The 25,352-nt window shown below is 37.6% G+C and overlaps 2 protein-coding genes and 1 long non-coding RNA gene across 5 annotated transcripts in view; 2 read left to right on the forward strand and 1 right to left on the reverse strand.

Annotated features, from left to right (window-relative positions):
* LOC147571165 (putative gamma-taxilin 2) overlaps nucleotides 1-25,352 on the forward strand; it is a 353,593-nt gene that overhangs the window by 180,600 nt on the left and 147,641 nt on the right. The window lies entirely within an intron of this gene.
* LOC147571170 (uncharacterized) overlaps nucleotides 6,233-25,352 on the reverse strand; it is a 44,092-nt gene continuing 24,972 nt past the window's right edge. Inside the window, exon 2 of the long non-coding RNA XR_015247646.1 lies at nucleotides 6,233-7,164. This is a non-coding gene — a long non-coding RNA (uncharacterized LOC147571170). The remainder of the gene's footprint in view (nucleotides 7,165-25,352) is intronic.
* On the forward strand, nucleotides 6,517-8,415 carry LOC112859863 (heat shock transcription factor, Y-linked-like). Its single transcript, XM_086696554.1, is given in 3 exon segments — nucleotides 6,517-7,200; nucleotides 7,666-8,301; nucleotides 8,303-8,415. Coding segments are annotated over 3 exon segments (1,245 nt in total). The 5' UTR covers nucleotides 6,517-6,687; the 3' UTR covers nucleotides 8,399-8,415.

Consider the following 25,352-nt stretch of genomic DNA (forward strand, 5'->3'; position numbering starts at 1 on the left):
CTGTTCTCTTTACGCCTGTTTTATCTCCTTCTTTTTTATTTTCCTCTCTATGGTCCCTAGATAGGCCATATAGTTCTCTGCCTAGTCAATTTTATTTTCTTTCCTTTTCCTCTGCCCCTGTCATTGCTTTGTATGGGACAAGACCTCTTCCACCATCACTGTGCCCTTTCTGCCTCCTTTTCCCCCCAGGGCGACTTCAGTGAAGAAGTCAAAGCACACCTGTTGTAGGGTCCAAACCTTCATTCTGCGTAGGGAGACAAAGCAACCAGAGTCACAACAACAGAGAGCACATAGCACACACCAAAACACCTCCTGAAGGGCCAGGCCCTGGACAGTGTATGACCCCTTTTTAACATAATAGTTAGTGCTCAAGGGTGCAAGACACATAACAAGCTTCTAAAACACATTAGAGGCAGAAAACTAGCCAAAATGATGAAATGGAAGAATTCTCCTCAAAGAAATTCCAGGGAGATATGACAGCTAAAGAACTGATCAAAACAGATAAAAACAATATATCTAATCAATAGTTTAGAATAACAGTCACAAGATTCATTGCTGGACTTGAAAAAGGCACAGAAGACAGCAGAGAATCTATTACTGCAGAGACCAAGGAACTAAGAAACAGTCATGAAGAATTTAAAAATGCTGTAAATGAGGTGAAACATTATCTAGATACAGTGAGAGTGAGGATTGAAGGGGCAGAGGGGAGATTAAGTGAAGTGTAAGATAAGTTAGGGAAAAAGATGAAGCTGAGGAAAATAGAGCTAAAAAAATACTAGACCATGAAGGGAGCGTTAGAGAATTAGAGAACTAACTAACTAACTAACTAACTAACTAACTAACTGACTGACTGACTGACTGACTGACTGACTGACTGACTGACTGACTGACTAACTAACTAACTAACTAACTAACTAAGTGATTCAATGAAATGTAATAATATCTGTGTCATAGGAGTTCCAGAAAAAGAACAGAAAGACAAAGGGGCAGAAGGTTTACTTGAACAAACCATAGCTCAGAACTTCACCAATCTGGGGAAGGAAACATTGAAATCCAGGAGGCACAGAGAACTCCCTTCGGCCCTAAAAGGGATCGATCTTCTCCATGACATACCATAGTGAGGCTGGCAAAATACAAAGACAAAGAGAGAATTCGGAAAGCAGCTAGCGACAAATGGGTCTTAACCTACAAGGGTAGAACATAACAGTAGTAGCAGACCTATCTACTGAAACTTGGCAAGCCAGAGGGAATGGCAGGAAATATTCAATGTGCTGAATAGGAAAAATATGCAGCCAAGAATCCTTTATCCAGCAAGCCTCTCACTCAGAATAGAAGGAGAGATAAAGGTTTCCTAGACAAACAAAAACTGAAGGAATTCATCACCACCTAACCAGCCCTGCAGGCGATCCTAAGGGGGACTCTGTGAGTGGAATGTTGCAAAGATCACAAAGGACCAGAGACATCACTATAAGCATGAAATCTCCAGGCATCACAATGACACTAAATCCGTATCTTTGAGTAATAATGCTGAATGTAAATGGACTAAATGCTCCAATCAAAAGATACAGGATATCAGAATGGATTAAAAAAAATCCATCTATAAACTGTCTACAAGAGACCATTTTAGACCTGAGGACACTTTCAGATTGAAAGCAAGGGGATGGAGAACAATCTATCATGCTACTCGATGTCAAAGGAAAGCTAGAGGAACCATACATATATCAGACAAATTAGATTTTAAACTAAAGGCTGTAATAAGAGATGAAGAAGGGCATTATATAATAATTATGGGGTCTACCCATCAAGAAGAGCTAACAATTATAAATGTTTATGCACGTAATTTGAAAACACCCAAATATATAAATTAATAAATCACAAACATAAGCAATCTTATTGACAAGAATATGGTAATTGCAGGTGACTTTAATACTCCGCTTACAACAATGGACAGATCATCTAGGCAGAAAACCACTAAAGAACGATAACCCTGAATGGTACACTGGACCTGATGGACTTGACAGATTTAGTCAGGACTTTTCACCCTAGAGCAGCAGAATATACATTCTTCTCGAGTGCACGTGAACATTTTCTAAGATAGATCACATATTGGGTCACAAAGCAGCCCTCCATAAGTATAAAAGAATTGAGATCATACCATGCACATTTTCAGATCGTAATGCTCTGAAACTTGAAATCAACCACAGGAAAAGGTTTGGAAAACCTCCAAATGCATGGGGTAAAAGAATATTCTACTCAAAAAATGAATGGGCCAACCAGGTAATTGGAGAAAAAATTTTAAAATATATGGAAGCAAATGAAAATGAAAACACCACACTCCAAACCCTTTGGGGTGCAACGAAGTCAGTCCTAAGAGGAAAATACATTGCAACCCAGGCCCCCAGGCCTATCTCAAGGAACAGGAAAAATCCCAAATACAAACTCCAAGAGCACTAGAAGCAGAACAACAAAGAAACTCCAAGGCCAGCAGAAGAGGAGAAATAATAAAGATTAGAGCAGAAATAAATGATCTAGAATCAAACAAGACAAAAACAGAAACAAAAACAAAACAGTAGAACATATCGGTGAAACTAACAGCTGGTTTTTTGAGAAGATAAAGAAAATTGTTAAAACCCTAGCCAGATTTCTCAAAACAAAAACAAAAACAAACAAACAAAGAAACAAACAAACACCAGAGGACCCTAATAGATAAAATCACAAATGATAATGGACATACCACAACCAATAAAAGCAATTATCACAGAATACTATGAAAAATTATATGCTAACATACTTGACAACCTGAAAGAAATGGACAAATTCCACCCTTGACACACACACTACCAAAACTCAAATGGGAAGAAATAGAAAACTTGAACAGACCCACAACTAGTGAAGAAATTGAATCAGTTATCAAAAATCTCCCAACAAATAAGAGTCATGGGTCAGATGGTTTCCCAGGGGAATTCTACCAGACATTTAAAGCAAAGCTAATACCTATCCTTCTCTACCTGTTCCAAAAAATAGAAATGGAAGGAAAGCTTCCAGACTCATTTATGAGACCAGCATTACCTTGATTCCAAAACTAGACAAAGACCCACTAAAAAAAAAAAAAAAAAAAAAAAAAAAAAAAGAAACGGAGAATTACAGGCCAATATCCCTGATGAACATGATGCAAAAAATTCTCAACAAGATACTAGCAAATCAAATTCAACAGCATATAAAAGGAATTGTTCACCATGATGAAATGGGATTCATTCCTGGGCTGCAGGACTGGTTCAATATTCAAAAATCAATCACTGTGACACATCCTATAAATAAAAGAAATGATAAGACCCATAGGATCCTGACAATAGACGCAGAAAAAGGATCTGACGAAATATAGCATCTTTCTTAATAAAAATCCTCAAGAAAGTCGGGTTAGAAGGAACATAAAAACCATATAAGAAAAGCCCACAGCTAATACCATCCTCAACTGGGAAAAACTGAGAGCTTTCCCCCCCGAGATCAGAAATACAACAGGGATGTCCACTCTCACCACTGTTGTTTAACATAGTGTTGGAAGTCCTAGCATCAGCAATCAGACGACAAAATGAAATGAAAAGGCATACAAATTGCAAAGAAGAAGCCAAACTTTCACTTTTCACAGATGACATGGCACCCTACATGGAAAACCTGAAAAACCCCACCGAAAAGCTGCTATAGCTCATACATGAATTCAGCAAAGTCACAGGATACAAAAATCAATGTACGGAAATAAGTTGCATTTGTATACACCAATAATGAAGTAACAGAAAGAGAAATCAAAAAGTCAATCTCATTAACTTGTACTAAGTTCTTGTATGGTTCTTGCGCTAAGAACCGTAAAATACCTAGGAATAAACACAGGCAAACATGTGAAAGACCTGTATGGTGAAAACTGTAGAAAACTAATGAAGGAAACTGGAGAAGACACAAAGTAATAGAAAAACATTCTATGCTAATGGATTGGAAGAATAAATATTGTTATGATGTCAATGCTACTCAAAGCAATCTACACATTCAATGCAATCCCAATCAAAATTGCACCTTCTCAAAGCTAGAACAAAGAATCCTAAAATTTGCATGGAACAACAAAAGACCCCAAATGGTCAAAGTAATACTGAAGAAGAAAACCAAAGCGGGAGGCATCACAATTCCAGACTTTAGCCTTTGATCATCAAGACAGCATGGTGTTGGCACAAAAACAGACGCACAGACCAATGGGATAGAATAGAAACCCCAGAACTAGACCCACAAACGTATGGCCAACTAATCTTTGACAAAGCAGGAAAGAGCATCCAATGGAAAAAGACAGTCTCTTTAACAACTGGTGCTGGGACTACTGGAGAGCAACATGCAGAAGGATGAAACTAGACCACTTTCTCACACCATTCACAAAAATAAACTCAAATGGATAAAAGACCTAAATGTGAGACAGGAAACCATCAAAACCCTAGAGAGAAAACAGGCAACAACCTCTTTGAACACAGCTGCAGCAATTGCTTGCTCAACATATGACCAAAGGCAAGGGAACTAAAAGTAAAACTGAACCCTGGGACCTCGTCAAGATAAAAAGCACCTGCACTGGAAAGGAAATGATCAACAAAACTAAAGGCAACCAATGGAATGGGAAAAGATATTTTCAAATGACACATAGGATAAAGAGTTAGTATCCAAACTCTATAAAGAACTTACCAAACTCAACATCCAAAAAACAAACAAAAATGAATAAATGGGTAGAAGACATGAATACACACTGTTCCAAAGAAGACATCAGATGGCCAAGAGACACATGAAAAGATGCTCAACATCACTCATCATCAGGGAAATACAAATCAAAACCATATTAAGATAACACCTCACACTGGTCAGAGTGACTAAAATTAACAACTTAGGAAACCACAGATGCTGGAGAGGATGTGGAGAAACCCCGTTGCAGTGCTGGTGGGAATGCAAACTGGTGTTGCCGGTCTGGAAAACAATGTGGAGGTTCCTCAAAGAAATTAAAAATAGAACTACCTTACAACCCAGCAATGGCACTACTTGGAATTTATCCAAAGGATAGTAGAGTGCCGATTCATAGGGGCACATGTACCCCAATGTTTGGAGCAGCACTTTCCACAGTAGACAAAATCATGGAAAGAGCCTAAATGTCCATCAACTAATGAATGGAGAAAGAGAATGTGGTTTATATATACAACTGAATACTACTTGGCAATGAGAAAGAATGAAATCCTTGCAGCGACGTGGATGGAACTGGAAGGTATTATGCTAAGTGAAGTAAGTAAGTCAGGCAGAGAAACACAAATAGCTTATGTCTTCACTCATATGTGGATCTTGAGAAACTTATCAGAAGACCATGGGGGAGGGGAAGGAGGAAAAATAGTTACAGAGAGGGAGGAAGGCAAACCACAAGAAACTCTTAAATACAGAGAACAAACTGAGGGTTGATGGGGGGCGATGGGGGAGAGGGGAAAATGGACGATGGGCATCGAGCAGGGCACTTGTTGGGATGGGTGCGAGCACTGGGAGTTGTATGTAAGCCAGTTTGACCATGAATTATATTTTACAAAAACAAACATTTTTCCACATAACCTCTTTATTATAAATATTTTTGATATTGCAATAAGAGCAATATTGCCCTGAGACACACATACAAATTTATTTTACTTATAACAGTGTCTTGTTACTTTTCCTCTCCCACTTTTTAGGATCTCGTTGATGCTAGATCTACTGCTCTCTGTTAAAGCCTTTTACTTCATGACTATCTCACAGGTACAGACATTCTAAATAAAATCATATGTATTCTACTAATATTACTATGGAAATGTATTTGATATTGTTTAACCCAGACTACTCACATAAGATGCACAGATAAGTTAACTTTATATTCAGAAACCGAATTCTGTTTTATTTTAATTAGTGATAAATTCATTGCACTGTTAAAAATTGAGGCAAAACACACATTATGTAAAAATAACCACTTAGAAAGATACAATTCAGGACTATTTGTATCTTTGTAATGTTGTACAATATCACCTGTCTAGTTATTAAACATTTTCATCAGCTTAAAAAGAAACCCTTCATATAGTATTTTCCATTCCCCTTTCACCTGGCCCATGGCAACCACTAACCTGTGGTCTTAAAGGTTATGCTATTTAAAAAAAAAAAAAAAAAAAATACAGGTTTCACAGATTTAAGTTCCAAACGGACAGAGTTTTTAAAATCCTTTGTTTTATTCACATTTTACACTTTTCTTTTACCAGATTTTGTGCTACTGGCAGCAATCTAGAAAGAATATATTTACAAGGAAGGAAATCATTTTTAGTTCAGGGTCTAAATATAATTATGTATGTATTTATTTAAAAGATTCTGTAAGAATGAGGTTTTGCAGATCTCGTATTTTTGTCAATATCTCAGTTAACGTTATTTGGCCTGTTTTATTTTAACTGAATATATTTCACATAGTAAGAAGGAAACACTCTGTCTGAATGTTACACTTTAATTGCTAGGAGACCAGGCATCTTGTGATGTCACAACTACTGAGGTGGAGAACCATTGTGATGGTCTGGATACATTACCTGTGTAGGCAAGCCAAAGCAGCAGTTGAAGCTGCAGTGTTCAAAACCATGCAGATGACAAACCTAGCTGAAAGAAACCTTATTTGAGATGGCACATGTTTCTTCAGAAATTCAAGATGGTTCTCCTAAAGATGGATCGACTAATTCTGCAGCCTCTGTTAGATCTCCTTTGTGGGATCCCACATTGACTGGGGATTTGGACCTAAGGTCTATGATTGAAGAAAATGCTTTCCAGGCTTTGTCAGGAGGATCCTTAATAAAAAGGCCACGATACACATTTTGTGTCTCTGAACCAGACGAAGATAGTGACTTTCTGTCTCTGACTTTTCCCAGAAAACTTTGGAACATGGTTGAAAGTGATCAATTCAAATCAATTTGGTGGGATGAGAATGGGACTTCAATAGTGATTGATGAGGAACTCTTCAAGAAAGAAGTTCTGGAGAGAAAGGCCCCTTTCAGAATATTTCAAACTGGAAGTATGAAGACTTTAGTTCGCCAGCTTAACCTTTACGGATTTAGTAAAATGCGACAGAGTTTCCAAAGATCTGCTTCTCTGGCTGATTTTCTGGCAGAGGAAAAAGAAGTATCTGTTTTAAGCAAGGTATTCAAAAATGTTATTGCTTATATATGAAATATATAAAATTGTACTTCATACATCAGTAAATATGTTCATAAATATAGACTGCAACTAGGTCTTTAAAGTTATATGAAAAAGTTTAAGAATGCTTATTAAAAATTAAGGATAGCTTAGGCATGGATCATTCAGCACTATAAGAAACTGTGCTAGCAACTTTGACCTTTATCAATAAACTCCTATCTAAATAAGCTACTGAAACCATTTAAAGTGGTATTCACTGTTACTTGTAAGTAACAGTTACATTTTCACAACCATAATTAAATGTTTATTTCCAGTAAGTTAATTTTTTTTTAAACACTAACAATGTACATGTATTACTGATGACTTTATGTGATGAAACTAAGTCAACATTTCATAAATTAAATCTGTTATCCTCTCTTATATCTTCACTGAAGAATGTCACTAAATAACATTCTCCTTTGGTTTTAGTTACAGTTCTATCATAATCCAAATTTTAAACGAGGCTGCCCTCAACTTTTAGTAAGAATGAAAAGAAGAGTCGGGATTAAAAATGCTTCCACAGTATCACTAGTTCAAGATTTCAACAAGAAACCATGCAGAGCTGAGGGTAATGTGCATAGTCCTAATTCTGGTTTTGTTGCTGAAACTAGTGGAGAAAGGGCATTGTCAACCTCCACAAATTTAAATGTGCCCCTGATAAGGAAGCGTCCTACTATCCAGAGAGTTGCTAATACAACTGCCCCCGTGACAAGTGATCTTTCTCCACCGTCATCAACGTCAGCTAGGCCGTCAGAACAAATGGTAATGGATCAGCATGCCATTTTAAACCAGTTGACCACTTTTCACACGCATTCACGTGACAGCTACACTCAAGCAAATGGCCACGCTGTGAACTTTGTTACAACTACAACTGCTACATCTCAGTATGGCATCATATCTCCCTTACAGAACAGTTATTTTGGAACAGTGGTGGAGCCTTGCACTTTTCCAACTAGATATCCTGCTGTGTCAGCCAGTGAGGTTCGTTTTTCTAACCCTCAACCACCAAGCAACCAATGGTTCTCAATGCCAATGATAGCTGATACCTCTGCTGCCTCACTTGCAATGTCAACTCATCAACCGTCTTCATCCTATGTACATCATCCTGATTACAAGTGATCTATCAAAGGACTACCAGATAATACAAGAAAACAAAGATTAAAATTTATTGGCAAATGACCAAATGTGGAAATTCTCTTATTTGAACAATAAAATTACATGTTCACCTTTATGGTTTCATTTTGTTTATTTTTGAAATAATTTAGAGTAAAATCCTTTGTTATTTATTTATTGTACTTGTTGGCCATTTGATAGTACCACTCTGACATGCCTCCTAAGTAAATTATACCTAATCAGCTTTTTAAAAAAGACATGAGGAGCAAGGAAAAGAAGCCAAAGTTATGTAGTTTCTGAAGCAGTCCACGATGAATCAAATAAAGCCATATATTAGGACGACAGGGAAGGGATACATGTAAGTGAGCTCTAGAAAAGGCAAACACAAAGAATTTAGTATTCTGTCAATTACATTCTCCCAGTCATGTAGAAGAGGCCTTGGATTTTAGTTGGTAAAGGTTGTCTTCATTAAAAAATGCGTTCATACTGGAAAGCATAGCATCTTCTCACTAGTGCAGCAACCACTATACATCACTGGAATAATAAAGATCACATCATGCAGTAATGAATTGCAGCAATCAAGGTGTTGTGTAATTTTACAATTGGTATTATCTAGGACCTGTTTGTGGCTCTAGTGATCTCAAAACATTCCAGCTTGTTTGTGCCTTTATTTCCTTCTCGCATGTGTTCATCTTTTATATCTTCTAATATAAACCTTTATGTTGTTTTCTTGTTCCATCCAAAGCCTATTCCATGCTTCATTCCTTATGCTGTTATTTAATGCCTTTTTGATTCTGAGCCCTGAAATTCAGCACAGGTAACAAATCTATTAAAGAGGTGACATCTGTTCACCTTAGTAGGTTCACATGTTTGTGTTCACTGTCCATTTTGAGCTATATTTAGACAATCTCTTTTTAGCTATGCCAATTCCCATCAGACAAATTTGGCACCAGCTCTTTCCTTGGTTAGAAGTCTCTCTCTTGAATTACTAGACTACTACTTTCATCAATCCAGCATATGCATCACCTCTTCCAAGTTGTTTCCTGTCAACTGCCTTTTCCTACTCAGTCGTGGACATCAGTACAGACTGATCACAGTGACTCCCATACAATATATTTTTACATGTATGTTTCTGAATGAATGGTGGTTTAAGCCAATCAAAATTATTTTTGTAACTCCTATGTCCTTCACTACTGCCATAATTCGTAATTTTCTCTTTACTCTCTACTGGAGAGTTTCGTTACTCTTTACTCTTCACTGGAAAGTTTCTTAAACGGTAGATCACAGTAGTGTACAACAGTATCTAGTACACTAGATAATAACTTTGACATAATGAAACTAGCATCACTCCATACACGGTTAGTTTCCTGTTATTTGACCGTTATGCAAACTTGATACTTTGGGTAATACCACTGTAAAGGACTTTTTCCTTTCTGTTTCACTGAAATATATGTATTATTTCTCTGCCTCTCTCACCATTTCTTCTCCAACTTCAGCTTTCACAAGTCTTTCCCTGAGAAAATTTGTGATACACTCACCAACTCTTTATGTATAGCAGTATCACAACAATTGCACTGAAGTGCATTGCTGACAAAATTCATCCACTTAGTCCTATGAGATAGCTGAGACTGCGATGGAGTACAGATCCGAACATCCAGAGGTCCCAGATGGCAACACATTTTTGTCATCGCACACCATATGCCTATATTTTCAAATTGTGCCCACACAGGAAAAGTGTGGAACTATTGCTCCATATAGGAAATCCTGACTTCTTCCTGGGGTTTCATGACATGAAAAGGGTTATCTATGCCCATTAAGTCTTTAATCATTAGCTTTAGTTCTCAGATGTTTAATTATAGAGAATATCGTTCAACGACATGTTTAATGTACATGAATGTTTCAAGAAAAAATTGAGTCCTAAAATAGTAAAAAATGTAAAAAAAAAAAAGACTTAAGTGGCATAAATGGAGAACATTGAGAGAACCAAAAGAAAAATAATGCGAGGATGGAGGAGATGGCTAGAATACGGAATTGAATACAGCGAGAGTAAATCCAGAATAAGGTGTCAGATAAAAAAAAAAAAAGAATGAAAAGTAAATGAGCAAATGCAGAAAACAGGTAAGCGTGACTTGAATATCCTTTTCCTACGTGCCCCAAGTCTTTCTACCCTCAAGTATAATACAACATGATTTCAATATAACCCTCAAGTCACAGAATATCTTAATTTACAACTTATTGTAAGGTGTCTTGAGATTCAGGACCAACTATATCTTTTAAACATTCTTCTTATTTAGGTTCTCACGAGTTTAAAATCACTCAACTGCAAAAATAACTTCCAACATTTGGCCCAAAAAGAATACTACAGCTGTTCTATGGAGGACACAAACATACTATTCCCTATGCATCCCATAAGTACAACTAAAATTCTTGGGTGTTACGTATAAAACAAATTTTGTAAAAAGACTCTGAAAAGTGGAGAAAACAAGTGTATTAAAGAGGAACTGAGAACGAGGGAATGATGAGATGGATTTGTGTTCCCTGGATTTGTGTGTGTGTGTGTGTGTGTGTGTGTGTGTGTGTGTGTGTGTGTGTATACAAGTATGTCTTTGTGCTTGTGTGTGCCTGTGAGAATGTATCTTTAAGTGTGTACCTAGATTTTCTTTTTGCCTTATGTATCACAGACTTGGTCCTAAAGAAACCCAGAAATGTGCCAAATAGGCACAGATCAAAAATACCCCTAATAAAGACTGCTTTCTCCATTCAAGGTTAGGCAAGGGGTGTCTTACAAAAACAGAAAACTGTTAGACAATAATACTATAGTTTATCCAACCACAAAACTCTGGACAAACTTCTCACCAAGCCAGCAAAGCCTAAGACGGACCTTAGAATTCCGTTGCACCAAACAATAATAAGGGCCCCAACTCATCGCTGGGGTAGTACCAGAAAAGCCTGAGCAGAGAACTGGCATTTTCAATAGTTCCATGTATTAATAAGGCACCCCTCTTTTCTTGGGTACCAGTAAGGCCTGCAGGGAGTAGGCCACTGCTTACTCATCAATAATAGGTAGCTCTCTCCCCTCAAGCATCAAGAGTAGCCAATGAGGAAATCCGGAATTCCGTCCCCACATGGCAGCACATCAGTTTCCTGTTGGAGTGGTATCACATAGCCTAGCTACAAGAGAAGGACATTAGAACAACATCCAGAGTTTCAAAACATACCCTAAATTTCCAAGTTTCAAATAAAAAAAAATCACTCTTTGTGTCAAGAAACAGAAAGCTCTCAACCTGAAAGAAAATTTAGAAGTACCAACAGAGAAATACCAGAGGACCAGTATTATCTGACTAAGGCTTTAAAGCTGCCATCATAAAATAGCCTAAATGAGCAATTTTGAACATACTTGAAAGTAATGAAAAAGTAGAAAGCATAAGTATATTTAATTTCAGCAGAAAAAAAGAACCAATGGAAATTTTAGAATGCAATGTAATACAATTAAATTATATAACACTATCTGAGCTGGTGCTAAATGTATGTAAAGCAACCATTTAAGACAACTATAAACAGCAGAGTGCTAGGTGATTTAAAATAAGGTGTCTACATTTCACTCAACCTGGTAAAAAAAAAAAAAAAAGTCCAGAAAACTACATAATGAAATACACACACACACACACACACACACACACACACACACACACACACACACACACACTGTGATAGCTAGAACAGCCACTAAAGAAGATATACAAAGAGAAACAACGAAAACAACACTCTAAGTATATAAGAAATTCATTTCAATATAAAAATACGTTTTAAAATTAAAAAATGGAAACACTATACTATGCAAACATTAATCAAAAGAAAGTAAAAGTAGATATACTGAGAACAGCTGACATAAACCAGAGAAAAGAAAATTACCAGAGATTAGAAAACAATATTACGTAATAATAAATGAATAACTCGTCATGAAAAACAACAGCAATCTGGAATGTTTATGAACCTAGAAACAGAGTAAATAAGTAAACCTTAAAAGAACTAAAAGAAATAGATAGTACAGCTGAAGACTTGAACATTACTCTCTGAATTCACAGAGCTAAGCAGAAAAGGAGCAAAAATGCAGAACTCAACAACACTATCAACCAGTGCAACATAATCCACTATTATTGAACACTCTCTCTAACAGACAATATTTTTTTTCAAGGGACCATGGGACATATTCATGATACCATAAAACAAACTTCAACAAATCTGAAATGCCTGAAACCAGGCAGTGTGTTGTCCAACTCCATTGGAGTCAAAGTAGAACACAGCAAGAGATAACAAGAAAATTTGTTACATACTTGGAAGCTAATCCATGGGTCCAGCAATAATCCTTAGGTAAGCTAAGGGTGAAAGAAGAAGCAACAGAGGAAATAAAATAATGCACTGAACTAAAAAAATAAAATAAAATGAAAGTACAACATATCAGATCAGATGCAGGCAAAGCAGTGGTAAGAAGAAAATTTATGACATTAACTGCAAACATTAGAAAGGAGGAAATGTTTCAGTTACTAAGCTCCCTCTTCAAGAAACTAGATTGAGAGGAAAATAATCCAAAACAAACAAACAAGGAGATAAAATAAGTTATCAATGAAACACAAGAGAGAAAAATAGGAAATAAAATGAAACAGAGCTTGTTCTTTAAAAAGAGAATCAGGGGCATCCGGGTGGCTCGGTCTGTTAAGCGTCTGACATTGGCCTAGGTCATATCTCATGGTTGGTGAGTTTGAGCCCCTGGTCGGGCTCTGTGTTGACACCTTGGAACCTGAAGCCTGCTTCAGATTCTGTGTCTCCCTCTCTCTCTGCACTTTCCCCCTTGTGCTCTCTCTCTCCCTAAAAACTAACATAAAACATTAAAAAATAATAATAACTAATTTACAAAAAAACACAATCAAATAGACAAACCTGTACCAAGACTGAAAAGAAAAAGAGGGGACTTTAGCAGTACAAACAATGAAATGGGATGGTACTACAGACCCTGCAGACATAAAAAAGATAAAAGAATTGCTCTGAACAATTGCACACATATAAATTTGACAAATTTGACAAACTTGACAGTACACCTCAGTTATCCAATATGAAATACATCCCTAAAATAGCCTGGTAACTTTTAAAAGAAATATCCAGACTTAGATAGTTACGCGGGAGATTTTAAGAATTAACGTGAAATCTACACAATCTTATAAAAAATATAAGAATCTACCAAACATTTTAATAATGAACATCAATTCTACACAAACTCTTTCAAAAGATAAAGGGAACCCATCCCAATTAATTCTATAAAGCCAATATTACCCTCAAGCCCAAACTAGACAGAGTGGAAAAAGAACACACTCAATAACCATCGTGACTAGAGAGGTAAAAATGTTAAAACAGTTATTTCTCAATATAGAAGTATAAATACACACCATGATCACAGGGGGTTTTTTCTGTCATGCATGGCTGGCTCATTATTCAAATACAATACAGTTTTCAAATGTAGTCTATAATGTTAACAGATTGAGAAAAAATACATGATATACCAACCAATTCAGAAAAAAATGTGACAAAATTCCATACTCATCCATTATTTGAATAGTTAACATTTTAACTGTGAACAGAACTTAAGTTCCTCAACTGAGTAAAGAACATCTGTGAAACACACACACACACACACACACACACACACACACACACACACACACACAAAACTCTACAGTAATTTTATAAATAATGGTGAAGGACTGAATGCTTTCCCTTTAAAATTGTGAATGAAACAAAGTTGTCTCACATTCCCATTTACTAAACAATGTCTTACAAGTTCTAGTGAGTACACTATGACAAAACATAAAAGATATAAATATTGATACAGATATCCTGATATACATCAGAAAAGAAGAAACTGAACAATCCCTATTTTCACATGACATGACTGGATACTTACAAAATCCCAAGAATACCCAAAAACTCCTGGAACAATGAGTTAGCAGTCACAGGACACAATTCAACATACACAAATTGGGTTTCTGATGACAAAGGGCTGATATTAAAAATACAATACTAATTATAATTGATTTTTATTTTTTTTTTATTAAAAAAATTTTTTTTTCAATGTTTATTTATTTTTGGGAGAGAGAGAGACAGAGCATGAACGGGGGAGGGGCAGAGAGAGAGGGAGACACAGAATCGGAAACAGGCTCCAGGCTCCGAGCCATCAGCCCAGAGCCTGACGCGGGGCTCGAACTCACGGACCGCGAGATCGTGACCTGGCTGAAGTCGGACGCTTAACCGACTGCGCCACCCAGGCGCCCCTATAATTGATTTTTAAAAAGTAAATAGGTATAATCTACCAAGACATATAAAAGACGTTGAGACTGAATACTACAAAAATTATGAACACTATGGAGATATACTATTATTTATGGATTGGGCGACTCAACATATTTTGAAAGTAATTGATTTTAGTCAAGCTGGATTCTTGATTTACATGTTTATTTCAGTTCTTCTATAAATCCCAGCAAGGCAACAGTAGCTACAAGACCAGAGTGGCCTGACAAAGGGCTACCAGAATAAAGAGCTAAGAAACATAAATACATAAATAAGCATGTCTAGGCATTTTTGGACAATGTTGTAAAAGCAGTTTAATGCAGAAAACACTGTCTCTGAACTAAGGGAACAAATGAATATCTGTAGGGAAAAAAATCCTCATTAAGTCTCACCTAATTCAACAAATATGTCAACTGAGATTCAACACAAAGTATAAAACTATACAATTCTTAGGAAAAACCATGAGAAAATTTTCAGGCTCTACAACTAAGTAAAGTGCACATCAAATGCACAATACATATACTATGGGGATAAAGTGATAGGAAAAAATTTGTAAGCTGATTTAAAAATATTTTAAAGCTTCTGTATCTTTTGAAGATTATATTAAAAGGATGAAAAGCAAAATTGCAGGCTAACAGGCAATATTCACAAACCACACATCCAAAAGTAAAGGAAAGCAACTGAATATTATAAAGAAAGGAAGGACTGACAACTATTTAGTAGACAGATTCCTACGTTAGGTTTCCCGGTAGAGATCAATCTCTATGAAATCGGTATTAATCACATAAATAAATAGAGAATTTTAGGCACTATTTGAGGATCAGATGATTATGTTTTTGTTTACTATTAATATTTTTCCTTAACATTTACTATTACTATTCTTTCCTCCCCAAACATGAAGTATATAATAATATAACGTCATAACTTACATGTAGAAGTGATTTCCTTATATTTGTCTTTAAAATGATCCCTATTAATATTTCAGATTGTGTATAAAACAAACACTAGTTTCTACCTTTTCTCCTCCTTTTGTGGGGTGAATAAAAAGAACTGGAATTGAAAACATCCATCCATGATGGTCTTATGCACTTGAAAACATACAAATGAGACTCAAGAGGAAAGCACTTTATGGGGTGGGGGGGGGGGGGATGTATGCTTCTTTCTATCTGGTACATGTCTAACATTATATTAACAATCTTGCAGTGCTAATAGTATGTTTGCATAAACAATTTGTACTTCAAACCAGTTTTCCATTTTCTAATGTATATCTCCAATTCTTGAAAATAGCAAGTCTTCCTTAATGAGTGGAGAAATCTTAACTCATAAAGAGAAAGTGTAGGGAGTAAATTTCATATATGCTTACACATCATCATTGAGTTTTTGAAGAAACTGCAATGTCACAAGCCGTATTATCTTATCAGCCTAGGATTCAGACATTAACTAATTAATTGGCTAATCAGAATTAGCCAATCCTCCATTACAATTAGGACAAAAGCATGTGATAGAGCATTCAAGAATCCTTAGCATTCAAACACACATTTAAGACTTCAACATGGGAGTGCACTACTTCATATTGTGGTGAGGGTAACCTGACGTTTGGCAAAATCACCTGTAATGGATAAAGTATTCCAAACTATGCTGTCAGCAAGTGAAATGCCAACATCTTGTGCTCCGTGGAACATAGGTAAAGAAAGATTTTGCTCTAGACTCATTCTGTGTCATGGTTTTGGAGATTATTCCAAAAATGTTAGCAGTTAGCCTCCTTCTGCCCACAATTCTGTAGAAGTTAACCAGTATCATTTTCTTTTAAATATTCAGCTCTATTTGTGACAAATGTATAATCACCTAAGTAACCATGACTTCAATGACTTTGGGAATATAAGAGCTCACAAAATTTCCCTAGCCCATGAGGAGACATAAGCCACCATCTAACCAATCCATCCCTCTAGAAGGCAATCCCATTTCCATTTTCCATTTTCCATTTTCCATTTCCATTTCCATTTCCATTTCCATTTCCATTTCCAAGGCTAATTTTTTTCTTAATGATAGCATAATATATTAAATAAAATGTCCAAAATCTGAAGTCTACAAATTGATGAATTTTTTCCATGTCACTAATTGAGCCACTCACCAAATGTTAAAAACAAAAACAATTCCATATACCAACTTTTCTCCCATCGGCACATCAGATGCAGAATATAGCTCTATTCTGTCATCTGAGCACCAGATTAACTTGCATATTCTTAAGTAATATATGGATAGAACTAATTATGAGTCGAGTCTCCTTTGCTCCAAAACTCTTCAGTGACACTTTCATGTTGTCCAATGCATCAAAAAGTGCTTTTTTTTATTGCTGTATGATTTGCCTATGATATATTATCCTTTAAATGGTGTCTTCTTTCTTATATATATATGTTAGACATAACTGATAGTATTCAGGTCATACCCACAGATATCATAATACACAGATAATTTCTCTATTTGTGATACTGCACTCTGATAGGTACATAATGTCTAGTCAATGTCTTCCTGTAATGTTGGAAATTATTAGAAGAAGATCAACTTCCAGGCGTGACTAAAATGCCAACACTATAATCCCTGAAACTCTTTCCAGGAAAATGCAAAGTAAAAAATTATTTTCATAACACTAAAATGTTATTATCCCTTTTTACTGTACTGATGGTTGCTTCTACTGACGGTGCAAACAACTGGTAGTTTTGAGACTCCTGGCTCCCTACCAAACAGGAAATAAGACAGCAGCACCATAAAAGATGGAGGGTCCTAGATGTCATCATAGGAAGACATTAAACTGACCTCATCCATGGACACACTACATATGGAGCAAATGCTCCTAAGGAACTGACAGTTGGCCTGAATAACTTTCACAAAACAAAGGAAAAAGAAACCATACGGAGAGAGACAGAGACAGAGTAACAATGGCAACCTCCTTTACAAAGTGAACTACAGTGGGGAGGGAAAATACTGAGGGACCCACCCAGAGTCCCTCAAGATGAAGATAAGAAAACAGTTACACATAAGAGAAACTCCGTAAGGCTATCAGGTGATTGTTCAGCAGAAACCCTGAGGACAGGAGAGAGGGGCATGATCTGTTAAAAATGATGAAAGGAATAAATGTAGAATACTCTACCTAGCAAGACAGTCGTTCAGAATAAGTCACATAAGGGACGCCTGGGTTGCTGAGTCGGTTAAGCATCCAACTTTGGCTGGGGTCACGATCTCATGGTTTGTGGGTTCGAGCCTTGCATTGGGCTCTGTGCTGACAGCTAGGAGCTTGGAGCTTACTTTGGATTCTGTGCCTCCACCTCTCTCTGCCAGACCCCACTTGTACTCTGCCTCTCAATAAATAAATAAATAAATAAATAAATAAATAAATAAATAAATAAATAAATAAACAAACAAAAAAAGAAAGAAAGAAAGAAAAAGAAAGAAAACAAAACAAAAACAAAACAAAAAACCCCAACCAACCAACCAAACAACAAACCCCAAAAAGGTCAGATAAAGAGTTGACCAGACAAACAAAATTTAAACGAATTCATCGCTGCTAAAACAGACTTACAAAAATGTTAAAAGGTAATTCTTTAAGCAGAAAAGAAAGGGCTGTAACTAGACTCAACAAAATTATGAAAGCAAAAGTTTCACAGGTAAAAGCAAACAAATAAAAGAGTAATAACAGACCAATTATGTATAAAGCTAATATAAAGGCTAAAATAACAAAAGTAGTAAAAAAAAATTGTATCTAAAAACATAGCCAACAGACATTAAATACAAAGCACAAAATATGATACGATATACATAAAACACGGAGGAGGGGAGTAAAAATTTAGTGCTTCTAGAATTAGTTTTTGAAGGCGTTAAGATGGTGGAGTAGTATGGGGACCCTGAGCTTCTCTTGTCCTGAAACACAGCTAGATAAGCACCAAACCACTCTGAATACCCAGGATATTGATCTGAGGCTTAACGAAACAATCTGCATAGTTTGAGGTACAGGACTTGGAAGGTATGCAGTGTGGTGAGGTGAACTCAGAGAGAGAAGAGCTGCAGAGCTGTGAAACATTAGGAGCCATGTTCATGGAGAGAGGACAGAAAGAGAAAGAGAAAGGGGGAGAGTGCAGCACATTGGGATCATGCAAGAAAAGCACCGCCCCCCCCCCCCAAAGTAGCTGGAGACAGAGAAAGAAAGAGTGAAAATACTTACAGAAGACTGGACAAAAACTATGCCTAAAACCATTGACAGGAAGGAGAGCATTTCAATACCACCAGAAGTCTGCAAATAGTGGAGCACAGAGTCTGAAGGTTCAAAGCTCAGAACCTGGCAGTACTCTGGTGAGGAAACAGGCAGAATTCCCCCGGAGTAGGCAGTGGAGTCTGAGGGCTCTGTTTCCCAGGAGGAGAAGTGGTTTCCCCTGCTTGGAGCACATTTGATAGAGGTCATGCAGCCTCCCCACAGGCAAAAGTCCTAGCAGACCCCAGAGAGCAGCCAGTGTTTACTGATATCGGAAAAAAGATGCTGAAGGTGAGCAAAACCCGGCACCAGTTGTGTGTTTGTGACTTGCCATAAACACATAGCCTCTGCTGCTGTGTGATCATGCAAACGTTTTCAGGGACAGGCCGACACCGGGTCATTGCTGGGCAAGAGCAACCCCAGAGAATCAGAACAGGTCTCTGAAGTGTGGGTTTTTGAAACACAGCCCCATCTGAGATAAAACTCTGGAGGAAGGTGCCACCTGGCAGGCAGACAGCATGGACACGGACAGGATAGAGGCAGGGCACAGATGGAGGCCTGAGACAAAGGAGGGATGCTTGATCGTGGGTGGGTAAGGGGATGGGGGGTCCTGCACCAGAGACTAGGGAGCTAGGTGAAGTAATTTTCACTTCCATCACATGTGCACACACACAGACCGACCTCAGTGAGCTAGGCAGAGCCACCAAGGGCAGAATGGAGCTGTTACACCAAATCCTGCCTATCCATTCACTCTGGGCTCATCCCCCAGAAGATCAACCTGCTTATCACTCTACCGACTATACTGTAGTCGGTACGGGGGAAACTGGATGTAACTTCATTAAGGTTTAAATGTGTTTGTTGGTTTGTTTATTCGTTCATTTTCTTTGCTTCTGTTTTTGCTTAGATTGTTTTATTTTTTCTTTCCCTTTCTTGGATACAGAAAGAATAAATTCTTTTTTATTTTTTAATTAATTAATTAATTAATTAATTAATTTTTAAATATTTTGTTACACTTTTACTTTTCTTTAGCTTATTTTATTGTTACATTATTTAATTTTTTTATTTTTAAATTTTTGTAGCTTTATTTTCCTTTCTCTTTTTTACCTATTCTATCAAGCTTCTCTCAACAAGCAGACGAAAACACACCTAGGATATAGTTTCCTTTACCTGATGTTGTTTTTAATTTTTTAATTTTAATGTTTCATTTTATTAATTTTTCACCCCAAAAGAAAGAACAAGAAGAAATGACAGCCAGAGATATGAAAAAACTTTTCATTATGTTTATATATTTGTTTTTTCAGAGAGAGAAAGCAATCCAGGGAGGGTCACAGAAAGAGAATCCCAAGCAGGCTCTGCACTGAGAGTTCTGCAACGCAGGGCTTGAACTCATGAACCAGGAGATCATGACCTGAGCCAAAACCAAGAGTCAGATGCTTAACCAAGTGAGCCACCCAGGCGCCTCTATGCCCAGGGATTTAATCAACACAGGTATGAGTGAAATGTCTGAACTAGAAGTTAAAACCATGACTATGCGAATGCAAGCTGGGCTTGAAAAAAAAAAAAGCATAGAAGACACCAGGGAATGCCCTGATGCTGAGACAAAAGAACTAAAATCTAGTCAGGCCAAAGTTTAAAAGGCTATATCCACAATGCAATCTCGAATGGAGGCCATGGTGGCAAGAGGATGGATGAAGCAGATGTGACAGGAGGGAAGGGGGGCGGGGGGGTAGTAGGGAGGAAGGAAGGAAATTAAAAAAGGATGGGTTGCTGGCAGCCGAGCTATCCCAGCCTGAGTGGCAAAGCCCGGGGCTGTGGACAGATTGGTGACCGCAGGGCGGCCCACCGACAGTGAAGCTTCTTGTACTCCCGCTTTTAGGTAATTTGGCCTTAAAACTACCTGGGGTATTGTCTGTTGGGGAATTGCCCTCGGCAGGGCCCCTGGGAAAAGAACCATTAGGGAAGAAAATAAGGTTCCGCAAGATATGGTGCGGCCTTACGTTTAGCCCTTGCCATCCCCTACGGAGACTCCTCCACTTACAGGAAGGATAGCCTCATACCTTTGCCAGCAAAGAGGGCCTGTAAAGGAGACACATATGGATCTGAAAGCCTCACGCCGGCAACTAAGGACTGTATCTCTGGGCACGGGTGACTTCAACCCCTAGGCCCACCTGGCCCCCCCGCCAGGAGACATTCCAGATGATGACTGAACCTAGTCGGTTAAGCTACAGAATGGTTCATTGGTTCCTACGTGCATTGTCTCTCTGAGAATGTATGAGGCATGGGTTTCTAAGCCTTTTTCAGCCCCTTCCTGGCACCTCGGACCGAGGCAAACACATTGTTCTTCTGGCCTCATGTGGTTAGGAGGTCGTGTCCCTGTAGCTGTTCCACTTGAGGTGTTGAGAAATGGAGGGCCTTTCACGAGAACAGCAAAGCAAATGCTTTGTAGATTATAGATAAATGCAGACGCATAATGGAATGATGTAAGAAATTAAGCTATAATCAAAGGGTATGCGGGAAAGTTAGGGGAAAATCGCCATGTTCTTTCTTAAAGGTTGATGACACACAGGAACTTTTTCAAAATTAGGTAATGTTAGAAAAACATAGATGATGTATGTTACGAGGAAATCACTCGCATATATAATGCCACGTTTGCTACAATAAATCGGCCAGTTCAACACACTGCTGTTGTCTGTGTCCATTTTTATTTTAGTTTAGTTTTTTTTATTTTCTAGTTTTTTATTTTAGTTTTAGTTTTTTATTTTCTAGTTTTTTATTTTACTTTTGTTTCACTTTCACCGACGCCATTCTTCCTTCGGGAACCCCTGGTTGCTGAAGCTGGTCTCCGGCAGTGGATGGTTAGGAGATGGATGAAATAAGTGAAGAGATTGGGAGGTACAAGCTTCTAGTTATGAAATAAAAAAAAGCTGGGGCACGTGGATGGCTCAGTCAGCTGAGCATGAGACTTGGGCTCAGGTCATGATCTCACAGCTTGTGGGTTCGAGCCCTGCATTGAGCTCTGTGCTGACAGCTCAGGGCCTGGAGACTGTTTCAGATTCCGTGTCTCCCTCTCTCTCTGCCCCTCCCCTGCTCATGCTCTGTCTCTCTCTCTCTCTCTCTCACAAATAAACACGAAAAAAATTTTTTATAAAATAAAATTAAATTAAAATATAGTAAAATAATTAAAATAAAATAAAATAAAATAAAATAAAATAAAAATAAAAATAAAATAAAATATCCCAGGAATGAAAAGTACAGCAGAACTAGGAAAGGACTCCATTTACATCTGAAACTAACATAACATTGCATGTGAACTTCATGTCAATAAAATAAAATAATAAATAAATAAATTGCTTATAAGTCCCTATATCCTCAAATGTTCTTTTAACCGGTTTTCACATGTTTCTGATTACCTCCTTAATAAATGAGTAAATAAAAGACAGTACTATTCTGTGCTTACAACAATCTATGAACGCATCATTATATATAAGTAAATAAATAAAAGCAGTCTCCACGTAAAAATGACTTAACAAGTAAAAAAGCTTGGTTTTATTAATTGACTAACCCATGAATACACATCCTTTTTCCTTTTTGGTTCTGTGGTTGCATTAGGGCCCTCAGGCTATTATTTGTCTAGGCAGCCACACATGTCAGTTTTTGCACTGAGTTTTTGCACTGAGGTTTGCAATGTTGTTGTGTAGCCTATGCCTATGGAGATGGTTAAGAGTACATAACTAGGAAGGGAAAGAAGGAAAAAGAGAAAATTTATTTCCCACAGGGTCAGAAGAAGTACAGATGGAATTCCTAAAGTTCTTAAAATGTTGCCAACAGCATGATGAGAGTTCAAAGTCCCATAAACTCCACAATTCATAAGGAAGTCAGAATTGAGTGTTTTCTGGTGCAAGAAGCAGCGACCCTCCTGCAGTTAGCCGGTATTCTATCAGCTGTTTATGAGTCTTGTCTGCAGCCAAAGTAACTTGGATACCCTTCTCTGTGCAGGGAAATTCAAGATTTATTACCTAGAGGAGATTTATTACAACAGAGGAGGAGATAAAATAAATGAATAGATAAAGTGACGAGGAATAGGTGGTAATAGGAAGAGGGAAGAAGGGAAACATTCTTTTCCCCTAAAATCCACAAACAAAACCCATGCAAACACACCTAATGACCACCTGATGAAATGCCATGAAACAACAATCTGAGGAAAACAGAGTTATCATTATACATATGTTACTTGGAAAATAATGCTTCTCTCATAGCCCTTCCCAACTTCCAACTGCTAGACTGCTGACTATGTAAGTCTTCCCTCTGCTAGTCTAACTGTATGAGTACTGGTTTTTCTGTGGAGTTGGGGGGCAGTAGGCGGTGGTTGTGTTTTTGAGAGGCACTAACAGTGCTGCAAAAGACAAGACCACCAGTCTTGGAATGTTACAATTCAAAACTGAGAACTATGTACTCCCTATCATCAGTTTTACAGGGTTTTCACAGGCATTCACTCATTCCCCCAACCCACAACTGTCATTGAAGACTGACACCAAGATGTTAAGAGGAGATAAATGGCTTGCTTGTGATGGTGGCTAGTGACAAAATGAAAAAGGAGCAGCAGTACTGTACTTAGTTCCACAAGCCCTCCCTCAAAGCCAAAACTCCAAAAGCCTAAAGGCTACCATGGTACACACGTGAAAACATAATGCTCTACAAGGTTACATAGCTTGATAGAAAGCTTTTATTTTTATTCTTCTCCCTTGCCCTTTTCTTCCTGATAGGGAAGGGCTGATAACCATTCAGGCGAGAGAGAGAGAGACCTAGCAGATACTTAGAGGACTTTCTCAATGCTAAAAAAAGGATCATAGTTTCATTTTCAAGTGCCATATGCGGTAATCCTCCCATGTGGGCATACCACATGACTCGACATGACAGAAGGGTTCACTCACAGAAAAAGTCTCCAAGGCATCAAAGCAAGTTCACTCTGAGGGAGGAAACTGAGCAAAACTAAATAGTAGCACATGTTTTCTACATGTCCTCAACCTCACTGATCATCCCGCATACAGTCCTTCCATCAACTGTCAGTTCCATTCACTGTTAAGGTACATAATGGAACGTCGCATAGATAAACAAACTTACCAGGATCATAAAAGTAAAGGAAGGAAGGAAGGAAGCATAGCACTATCAGGATTAGAACTCTTACTGTGGCTCAAGTCAATTCCAGTGATGGGAGTGCTGGAAAAGGAACAAGACTACATTTAACTTTATCTGTTGTTTGACACTCCTGGTTTCTCACATAAACCACCTGAAAAAGTATGTGTTCTACACATCTAGCTTTCTTTCTGCCCAGCCACTGTAAAGACAGAGTTTGTGCACTCTGAACCTTAACACAGGAAGAAACAAAGAAAAACCGAAAAACCAAAAAACAAGTAAAACAAAAACCTAAAAGTGGATGCATAGCCATTTTACATTTTACATTGGGCCTTCTTAAAAGGGAATGAAAATATTAAAGATCTTACTCTACCAATGGCAAAAGTGTTGGAAATTTTGGTGGCAAAGGTATTGCTACTGGCATCTTTTCTATGTGCTATACTAAATGACCAGCATGTCTTTAGGTTGGTGATCACACCAAAATGACCAACTTTGAACCCGCCAGTCATTATACACACAGTGCCTAGAGAAAAAGAAAGACAAAATGGGTATGGGTCATTTTAAATTAACAAACAGAGTTCACTAGGAAAATATAAAGATGGGGGAGCATAATTCTAATGCATTCAAAAAACCTGGGTAGAGCACAGTAATAACGTAAATGTGCAGTCTATGGCACAGGCCACGTTGCCCAGGAGACAAACTAATACATTAATGTTTTATTTAGCACAGAACAAGCATGCTTTTAAGAAACCCCCCCTCTCCCAAAATCGTCACCAATAAAGTGTCAACCACAAACCCATATGCATGCCCTTTTATAAATAGACACACGATACCAAGTTAGAAGTCCCTTTTAATTAACAAAAAAAAAAAAAAAAAGTCTAGTAACGTAAGAGACTCCAGAACAATTTGGAAATTGTGCATGCACCATTGGAGTACGATACAAACACAATACATTTGTCAATCAATCCCTGGGGAAATGATGGATATGGGGGAAGCGGCGGCGGGGGGGGGGGGGGGGCGGGGAGACAATTCAATCTAAAGATTTTAAGAATGAGACTCTAAAATGGAAGAAAAATATAATGCACTGATATTATAACACAAAGACATCAACTGATCCAAAACGCAGATGGCAACAGAAATCCAAGGCTGGCTGAACCTATGTGAGTTCTGGTATGAGAGAGGCCACAGAAATAAAAAGGATGGAAGGTCTTCGCCTCCCACTGGCAAGACTACTGAAAATCAAAGAAATACCAATTGATGATACATTATGTAACTGATTTTATAAAAG

The sequence above is a fragment of the Puma concolor genome, unplaced genomic scaffold (genome assembly GCF_028749965.1).
Source record: "Puma concolor isolate L17-30 unplaced genomic scaffold, mPumCon1.1.hap2 unalloc_scaffold_5, whole genome shotgun sequence".
Lineage (NCBI taxonomy): Eukaryota > Metazoa > Chordata > Mammalia > Carnivora > Felidae > Puma > Puma concolor.